Source organism: Sphaeramia orbicularis, chromosome 21 (genome assembly GCF_902148855.1).
Source record: "Sphaeramia orbicularis chromosome 21, fSphaOr1.1, whole genome shotgun sequence".
Lineage (NCBI taxonomy): Eukaryota > Metazoa > Chordata > Actinopteri > Kurtiformes > Apogonidae > Sphaeramia > Sphaeramia orbicularis.
In genome coordinates, this window is record NC_043977.1 from 39,815,518 (window position 1) to 39,826,140 (window position 10,623).

At 37.5% G+C, this 10,623-nt stretch overlaps 1 protein-coding gene across 5 annotated transcripts in view; it reads left to right on the top strand.

Moving 5' to 3' along the window:
* Positions 1-10,096, top strand: part of LOC115412866 (interleukin-1 receptor type 1) — a 55,440-nt gene extending 45,344 nt beyond the window's left edge. For 4 of the 5 annotated variants that reach the window (XM_030125524.1, XM_030125523.1, XM_030125525.1 and 1 more), the window contains 5 exons: positions 942-1,102; positions 2,763-2,906; positions 4,610-4,777; positions 5,711-5,973; positions 8,968-10,096. In XM_030125524.1, coding sequence (XP_029981384.1) covers positions 942-1,102; positions 2,763-2,906; positions 4,610-4,777; positions 5,711-5,973; positions 8,968-9,270 — 1,039 coding nt within the window. In that variant the 3' untranslated portion in view covers positions 9,271-10,096. The remainder of the gene's footprint in view (positions 1-941; positions 1,103-2,762; positions 2,907-4,609; positions 4,778-5,710; positions 5,974-8,967) is intronic. The other variant, XM_030125526.1, reaches the window with a different exon arrangement.
* Positions 10,097-10,623: the final 527 nt, after the last annotated feature.

The window sequence follows — 10,623 nt, forward strand, 5'->3', positions numbered from 1 at the left end:
TCCTCCGGGCGAGGGACACGAACCCACGGTTAGTCTCCGGGTTTTGAGTCGGCACGCCGACTAGGGAGAAGCAGAGGGAGGTCAGGGACGGAAACAGGTCAAACACGGGAGAGCAAACAGACAGGCAACAGGACATAGGGGTAAAGCTAGCTCACGTACCAAAAACCAGGCGAAGAGGTCCAAATCCAGGAAGGCAGATGGAGGCAGACAAAACCGACAGGGAGCAGGCAAAACAGGCAAAAACAGGATGACAAAACGGGTCGAAACACAGGTAGGCAAACGAACAGACAGGATCAAAACGCTGGTAAGTAAACTGCGAGTGAATACGAACTGGCGTCTGATGAGGGGAAAGGACAGGGTAAAAATACACAAAAGAGAGGGAAGACAACGAGACACAGGTGGAACACATCAGGGCGGAGTCAGGTAATCAGGGAAAAGGTGAACACGAACCAGGAAGGGAAGTAAAGACAACAGACAAGACACATGAGGAAAACTTAACAAAATAAAACAGGAAGTGACAGACAAACATAAAAGACAGACAACACCAGACTAACGTCCGGTAGCAGGCTTCACATCTTCCTTGCAAAAGACCTGTGCAAATAATCTTGGGCTCCTGGGCTTCTTGTACATGCAGCTCTTTTAACATCTACCCACAGATTTAACTATGTTTGGTAATGTTTAGGTCTGAGGACTGTGGGGGCCATTCCAAAACCTTCAGCTGAAAAGTTCTGAGTTAGTTTATGGTGAATGTTGAAGTGTGTATCAGATCCTGTTTTAGAACCCATCCTGTTTTCAGCCTCAGCTGTTTTTATTGATAGTGTGATGTTGGTGGTATGTAGGTTTTTACTTTTCATTGAATATTGTGTGTTAAATGATAAATAATAAAAGTGCTGTATCTTAATGTTTGTTATTCATTTATTTGTCCATCTTTCCTGTTTCAGCAAGACTTTGCGGTGGGAGGATAGTCCCATTAAAGGGGCATGGCTCGAGAGGCTGCTGATCATTTCTGAGCTGAAAACAGAAGATTACTACCTCAACTACACCTGCCGGGCCTTCAGTGCTCGGGGGAATCCTATGGGCTATTTTACGTTGCTACCAACAGGTACAACTATGTAGCTGCTTTAGATGTTGATAGTCCACAAATGCACTGTTATGTACAGTATATTCTGTCATGATGTGTGTTTCTGCATCAAAACAAGGCATGCACGATGTGGTGAAAAAGTTAAAAAAAAAAAAAAAAAAAAAAAACAGCAACAGGAGCAATTAAGGACAAATAAAGTATCATAAGAACAGATAGATTTGGTGGCACAGTGGTGCAGTGGATAGCACTGTCGCCTCACAACAAGAAGGTCCTGAGTTCAGTTCCAACACCAGGAACCTTTCAGTGTGGCGTTTCCATGTTCTCCCAGTGTTTGTGTGGGTTCTCTCTGGGTACTCCAGCTTCCTCTCACCATCCAAAGACATGTACTAGTAGGTTAATTGGTTAATCTAAACTGTCCATAGGTGTAAATGTGAGAGTGATTGGTTCTTCATCTCTACATGTCTAAGTCGTTATTGAAAATGAAAATTAGTTCTCAACTAATTTACCAGGTTAAATAAAGGTAAAATAAAAAAACTAGAAAAGCACTTGGAAAGCACAGACCTCTGACAAGGCAGATCAGCCCCCCCCCCAATCAACACCAAAATTTAATTATTCATTCTTTGTGCCAGAACCAGCATTTCCTGAAAGTTTCATCCAAATCTGTCCATAACTTTTTGAGTTATCCTGCTAACAGACAAACAAACGCCGATGAAAACATAACCTCTGCAGGTCCTTGGCGGAGGTAATAAATAAAAATGATTTAACTCAGGTGATATGAGCAGGCGACTAGTCCTTAGAGAACAAACATGGGGACCAGTGTGTGAGAAAAATACTGAAATATTTCTTCTTCAAAGACAAATATGAGAGGATTTGGATATTTCAACCTTTACCCCTCTAGTGACACCATTAAAGATGTGCATGAAACATCAAATGACTGATTGGTGAAAACAGTTAGCACAGCTGACTCAGCACTTTGTAAAGATGTGGAACTAAATTTTATGGCACCGTTTGCTGCATAAAGATAAGTGAAAATATATCTTTATTATTATTATTATTATTATTATGGACTAAAATGGGCTTATTTGACTTTAAATATAATTAAAATACCCGCCATGCAGGAATCAGCCCTCCACCTCTGTGCCTCTCATCAGCAAACAGTGAAATTGGAGTTATTTCAGACTTAATTATGTGAAATTCTGTGAAAATGACTGCACAGTTCAGGGAAAATAACATCACAACCATGCAACTGTTCAGATCAAATTTCTCTGTAAATTTAGTTAACAAATAATTTACATAATTGTACTTTACAGAATCCCATTTTATGACATTTTCTTCTCTTATTTTAAACTTCCACACACAGACTTCTGCTCTTTGTGATGTTTGTGTTTCCTTCTTGCACATTTCCTATCTGAACCTTTGGTAGTATCAACAAAACAACAAATACTAATGTGAAAGTTGTGATTTGTAGCACACAATATAAATCACAGAGCCTGATATGAAACAATATAATGTTATATCATCACGATTGTCATATGGCACAGCCCTTAGGGAATAGGTTTCCTTGAATTTTCACATTGCTGTAAGTACACAAGTCAACAAAATATAGAACTTAGACTTGTTGTTTTAGATTCTACATCATGTGTATTTAAGTCCAATAACTTTTCTTATTTCTTCTTCACAGATCCAAACGTTATGGTCCCAATTGCCTCCACATTATGTAGTCTAGCACTTCTGTTTATCATCGGTGTCATCATCCTCTACAGTTTCAAGGTTGACATTGTGCTCTGGTTCAGGATGTCATTTCCTGTCTTCTACACCGATAAAGGTAATATTTCAGACCAGTAATCTGACTTGTAAAACTGTAATACTTCATATACTGTACACAGTACCATATCAATGCAGTACCATATTAGTATCCAGGGTTCCTACAGGTTTCTACAAGTTAAATTTAAGACTTTTTAAGACCTTTTTCAGACTACTTACAACAGAACTTAATGCCTATTCCACAGTCATACTGGTAAAAACTTGTGACTCCTAGAATTTAGGAAAATCTATTTATTTACTCCGTCTTGATTCCCATCATTCTGAGTCATTTCTCACCGGGGGCTGCAAATTTAGCAATAATTGGTTCCTAATTTCAATAAAAGTTGTCAGGTTGGAACGGGTAAAACTGAGCAGAATAACATTACTTTCTTTGCAGTTCGGACATTTAACAGACACATTTAAACACAATACAGCCAACAAGTTTATGGCAACATAACTTAAGACCTACTATATCACATTTAATACCTTTTCAAGACTTTTTTAAGGTATTAAATAAAGATTTGAAAATTCAAGACTTTTAAGACATCTGAAGTCCCCACAGGAACCCTGGTATCATCACACCTACTGTACACCCCAAGCTGGGAAATCCCACAGCTCTGACCTTCGAGCAAACACATGCAATTTGGACCTACACGTCTACCCCAACTCACGTACAAGGCGTTCAGTGAAAGTATACTGAGGAAAACACCCTAACCACAGGGCCACCTGCAGTAGCACATTTCTGATGTTAAATGTCATTTGGAATCATAGATGCTGTTTTATTCACAACTGCACCCTAACATTTTTTTTCCTTCATTTTCATGTCTTTTATTGCAACAAGGTCTACAAATGAATAAATTAAATGTGCATCCAATACATTAACTCAAATGAGCAATGGGGGTAAAAGGCTATAAGCAAAAGATACCATACAATTTAGAGATATGAGAGAAAAGGTGCAAAAAAATCCACAGAAAGTACTGAAACAAGAGGCAGAAAATCAGGCAAAGCAGTTGTTGCATTTTTACAGCTTGATTAATTATGTCAGGGTAAAAAAAGTTTCATTTTTCGGAATGAAGAAAAAACTTCCCTACAGTAATGCTACGTTCACATTGCAAGTTTTAATGCTCATTTCTGATTTTTTGCTGAAATCTGATGTTTTTGCGTAGTCGTTCACATTATAACTCAAATGGCATCTGCACAACACAGAACTGTAGCATCTGTCGCATTTCAGTGACATAAATGTTGGCTGAAATGTGACATGACCGTTCAGACTGAAGTCACACTGCAAACCATGGGTCTGATTTGAAAAAAACAAACAAAAAAAAACACCATCAGATTTGTGCTGTTCATATAAAAAAAATCTGATATGAGTCATATATGGGCGAAAAACTCTTTTACATGTAGTGTGACCGTGCAGTGTAAGAGTACATTCACACGTGGTTAATTTGTTTACACTTGAGACACACCCACCAAATCAGTCAGATCGGCATTGGGAAACATCATGACTTTCATCTGTACAAGCAAAAATGATAAAATAAACATGTACCAACTTTGCATTTGCACTGACAGGTGAAAACAAACTAAACTTATCAGTGACATCTGACTTTCTCAAATGACTAAAAACATATAATGGACTTCCAAACAGTTTCACTGTTAGAAACAATGATGTTTTCTCATTTGAACAAAATCTATGATGTGCATTTAAGTTCTTGTGTTCTGTATCAGACTCCGATGGGAAGCTGTACGATGCCTATGTGGCGTATCCACAGAAGAGTGCATTTGGATTCAGTAAGGACGTGGAGATGTTTGCCCTTCACACTCTGCCTGAGGTGTTGGAAAAGGCCTGTGGCTACAAATTGTTCATAGTGGGTCGTGACTGTCTGCCTGGAGAAGGTAAGTCACCGACATGTATTTACACTTCTACTGCTCTAAAAAAGACCTCCTAAAGGAAAACTGTGGTTGTGTTCAAAGTGGGCTAAGCGAGTGGTAACGGCCGAAAAAAGATAGGAAACAGAGAAATAAAATGCTGTTTTAAGTTGATTCTGATGTCATAGTGTCTTGAAAAAACCTTGGAGGTAACCATTTGACCATTTCTACCAGGTGATACAACCAAATATCCACCTTATTATATTATTGTGTATATAACAATATTTTGCACACTTATATATATATATATATTTCTTTTATACTTCTTTTATACTTATTTGTCCAGTACAAATTCTAAAAATTGTTGTTCTAATTATGCTTTAATAGTGTTTAAAAAAAAAAAAAATTATATCTACACACACAAACACACACACACACACATATATATATATATATATATATATATATATATATATATATATATATATATATATATGTATATATATACATACATACATACATACATACATACATACATACAGCAACAGAAACACATATACGCTTACATTAATAACTATACATGACATAGCTGAAAGCATATATGTGTAAATATAAACAAAATGTGTTGCAAATAAAAGAAAAAATGCCTCGTTGGCCGCTTGACAGTTCCTTTATACACTGTAAGCCATGCTTTTCAATGCAGAGTTTCATTCAATTCTGTCACACACACACATATATATATATGTGTGTGTGTGTCTGTGTGCAAATGTGTGTATAAATCTGTATATTTAGAGCTTTATTTAGAGCTTTTTAGAGCTATACATATATATGTTTATATATTTTTGTAATATTGATAATTTCTTTCCTGCTACTTTTTTTTTCTTTCCTACTACCTGTTTTTTGTGTGGATGTTTTCATTTCATTGTGCATTTGTCTCCTCTTTGTGTTTCATTCCTGCAGCCATTGTGGACTCAGTAGAGGAAAACATCCAGGCCAGCCGCCGCATGTTTCTACTCTACACTGCCTCCACTTTCACCAGAAAAAGACCCACCAGCAGTACCAGTAGCAATAACAACAACATCATCATGTCTGACGGCAGTGTTGACAGCGACAACACTGACAGCCAGAGAGTTAACAGCTGTGAAGTGGAGTATCCAGACGCGAGGCAGCAGCTGGAGCGTGTGGCAGCAATGCACAGAGCACTGCTGGAGGGAACCCTGAAGGTGAGAAAACACACCAATTGGACCATCTCAAAGCCAGTAGAGACATCTGGGTGGCACAAACGATGCCTCTGGATAAATAAAATCTGCATGTCTCTCTCTGAGTAAAAATACAGCAATAACATGATACCATGAAACGGAGAAATAAGAGTTAAACATGAATCTGACAGTAGATATGAATGAGGTTAGTGTTGACAGTAAAGGAAGTTACCACTGAATTTCAGTGTCATATTTTTGGACAGCTACTTATAACTCCTATAGCTTATTCTGATATCACCTATTATGACAAGAGCAGGGTTTGATGCCTACATTAGTGTATATTACCAGAATACGTTGCCAAAAAGATTTCTTTGTGTTGCTACAATTGTCTAATAAACATATGGAAGGAATCACCCCCCTGACTCTGTGCCTCTGATCAGCAAACTTAGTGAAAATTAAATCATTTCAGACTTAATTATGTGAAAATGGCTGCACAGTTTAGGTTAAAAAACATTACAACTATGCAACTGTTCAGATATTGGTAATTCCTCTGTAAAGACTTACAGGGTGGGGAAGCAAAATTTACAATGAATATTTAGTTGTTTTTTCTCAGCAGGCACTACGTCAATTGTTTTGAAACCAAACATATATTGATGTCATAATCATACCTAACACTATTATCCATACCTTTTCAGAAACTTTTGCCCATATGAGTAATCAGGAAAGCAAACGTCAAAGAGTGTGTGATTTGCTGAATGCACTCGTCACACCAAAGGAGATTTCAAAAATAGTTGGAGTGTCCATAAAGACTGTTTATAATGGAAAGAAGAGAATGACTATGAGCAAAACTATTACGAGAAAGTCTGGAAGATACTATTAAAGAAGAATGGGAGAAGTTGTCACCCCAATATTTGAGGAACACTTGCGCAAGTTTCAGGAAGCGTGTGAAGGCAGTTATTGAGAAAGGAGGACACATAGAATAAAAACATTTTCTATTATGTAAATTTTCTTGTGGCAAATAAATTCTCCTGACTTTCAATAAACTAATTGGTCATACACTGTCTTTCAATCCCTGCCTCAAAATATTGTAAATTTTGCTTCCCCACCCTGTAATTTTATGAAAATCTTTTTGTGTTGCTGAAATCGTATATTCACTGTAAAATGTGAGTTTGAATAACATTCATGTGTATTACTGAGTGTTTTATTAGTAGTATTTCACTCCTGTTCATCAGTTATAAGGACTGAAGAATAATGCAGTGTGTGTGTGTGTATGTATGTGTGTGGGTGTTTCTTATAATGTGCTAATAAAAAAAGGAGGTAGCACAGTTGTTTTGCCGTTTACCCATGCTGATTTGCAATTTCTCACAAACTGCCTGTTGTTTTGATGTGGTTAAAGCAAAAATGAAATTGAGAATGATAGATGTGAACTGAGGAAAACCAATACAGAGCCTTTTATGCTGATAAATGGATTATGCGACACTGGCTCAGCGCAGTGAAAGTTACCATCATCATTATGTTACTAACCACTTCTGGTTGGGCTCATTTTTACAGTTTATTTGCACAGATGCTCCTAAATACTTTTTTTCAGTTCGCACACCTGGTTTTCTAAATAAATTGGAGTAAATGATTCAAGTAACAGCAATACAGATCATTTAATACCATGAAGGGGGATCACATCTCTGCAGAGGTTTTTAATTCTGTTTATACTCATCATTTTGGTGTTTGCTGTTTAATATGTACAGTAAATATTTATGAGCTGTGTAAATCCAAGCACTATTTTCACTGCGAAATTATGTTTTTCTAAATTTTACTTTTTTATTTTATTTTATTTTTCATTAGTGATGCAGTTAAGGAGACATAGTGGAGAAAAAAACAAATAAACAAAAGACAAACAAGCAAATAAACAAACAAACAAAAGATAATGTCAAACAACAACAATGACATCGTATTACAATGAAAAAGATAATAAACGTAAAGAGCAACTAAACAATATAGACTGATTAGGGGTGATAGGAAAAAGGGAAGGGTGGAGGTGAATGAAAATGAGAAAGGAGGGGAGTGAGAGGGCAAATAATTATTATGACAATGATAATGATAGTAACAACAACAAGAACACAACAATATACCCTAATAATACTAATAGTCTAATTTGTTAGCTTTACTGTGGCAGTGGCAGCCACAATAACAGTAAAAATGGGTTAAATAATGAAATATTTATAATGATTTATATCAATTTATATCAGTTTGGTTTATATTAATTAATTAAAATGAAAATGGCTATGGGGGGTGGAGCCAAGCACACACATTTTGCACTGATTTTCAGCATTAATTATATTTTCATTGAAAATCAGATGTTTTCTCATATTTAACCTCCTAAGACCCAGGGCATGTCGACAAAGTACAAGCTTTTTTGTTTTTTATTAAATAAGTGTCTATATTGGAAACATCCTGATGCAAGAGTTTTTTCAGATGTAGTTTTTAATTTTTTTATGGAATGTCCTTTGTGGTGGACAGTTTTCTTTTCTTTATTTATTTTTTGTATAAAGTTGTGAAACTTTTGGACAGTGGGTTTTAGGAGGTTAATTTACTAATCATGTAGTTGCTCATAAAAGCTCAGAGTAAATTCAAAGGTCATTATATGTAAACACAGAAAGCTGAAGCAAAAAATATGTTTTGTTTTGTTTTTTTTTTTCAAAATATTTGATTAATTGAACATAAAAAACAGTCATTTGTCAAACTACATGGATTTGAATGGTGAATGAATGTTGCTCTATGGAGCCTCTGAACATCCATATGCCTCTGATGACAATGAAAAGCTGAGAAACTGCATTTTACCTGAATTATCTCCATGTATTGATAGGATTCTGGGCTAAAAAGTGATTAAACCTTTCAGATCAGTAGAGGATTTCTGTTATTAATGACTGGTTAAGTGTCTGGGGGTTAAATATCAGTTATTTTAATTTGAGCAATATATGAGTACATTCTTGCCTATATTAATCTGTGATCAACGTTTCACAGGTGATTCTAGTCGAGCTGGAGGAAATCAGCCCATCTCAGCTGGAGCAGTTCCCAGAGTCGGTGCGTCACCTGAGGAAGAGGCAGGGCGCTGTGTGCTGGTGGAAGAACAAGAAGAAGACACATGTATGGAGGACTTGTATAAAGAAAGGAGAGGATGAGGAGAAGGAGAAGGGAGAACAAAATATGGAACTGTCCGCATCCCTGTCACCTTCCTCCAGGTTTTGGAAGGAAATGAGGTATCATATGCCTGTGAGGGGCAAGAGGGCGGCGTATCCTGAGAAAACAGCCCTGCTGAACTTGTGATCCAAGTCCATATTTGTATTTGTACAAACGGCCGAGTATCCCATCATGGAAAGCAAAGACTCACTGGTGTTTGTTCATAACTTATTCCAAAGCTTGGAGTTTCCAGAGTTTGTTTGCCTTCATATAACCCACTATTGATGATGAACTGAATGGAAACTGAAGGCAAACATGGACAAAGAACTGCAGAAATGATGTATATAAAATGTGTACATATGTGATGACAAATGCTAATATGTAAAAATACATGTCAATAGTGTCATAAGTGCAAGAAGGGAAGCAGCACACTGTGAATCTGAACTGTACTGATGTTTATTTAAAGCTCAAAGTGTCACATCCCTGTCTGCTCTGCTCTCTTTTTTCTTTCTCCCTCTCTTGGCCACGCCTCCTCATCTCTCTCTGCCACACCTGCCAATCAGCCTAACTCCGTCCACCTGTGTTCCCCAGCTGCAGCTCATAAGCTGGGCCGTATACATTCACCTCTTCTGCTCTTTGTGACTTGCCAGATTGTTCTACCTTGTGTGTACACGTACTCTCTAGCGTTATTCTCCAAGCCTGAACCTAGAGCCTGACCCTGCTCGTTCCGACCCAGCCCGTCTGCCTGCCCGACCTCACCTGCCTGTCTTTGTCCCCGGTAAACGACCAGCCTTTGTTTGACCACGTCTCTCCACCTGAGCCCCGGATGATCTGTCCCTTCTGTCCCTGACCACGTCTCCAGCCTGAGCCCTCTTGGTCCTGTTCGGGTTCCCCGGCTCCCGACCCACCGCCTGTCTTTGACTCTTCTGCTGCCTGTCCCCTGTCTGTTGAAAGTTTGTCTGTTAAATAAACTGTTAAGACTTTACTCGGTGTATCTGCTTTTGGGTCCTCCATAGTACTTGTGTCACAAAGATTAGTCAAAATACTAAATATAAAAATAGATGACTGGTGTGGAAAGTTAAGCTACTTCTACAAGCTTCTGTGTCAAGCCACGTACTAGAGCAGTAAAGAACGAAATCTGAACAGTGATTGGTCATTTCAGCTGTCAATCAATTCAACCCCTTCACCTGTCTGAAAACACCTGTGAGAATCAGGGGTTCGATTTTTCCAGTCCAGAGAACGGAGCAGAATTTATTTTTTTTGTTTCCATAATATGTTCCTATTACGATACCTTGATGACAACGGTATCACCAAAAATACAATCATCTATAATACATCATGATGTCTGTGTAACTGGAAAAGAGAAAAAAAAAATGCCTGGTCTGAATATAACAACATAACAGAGAAAAAACTATGAAAAGGTGTACAGCATTATGAGTGACCAGAAGTATCTTTTCCCCCTTTATTTTTAGTGTCTTTTGGACAATGATACAGCTCACA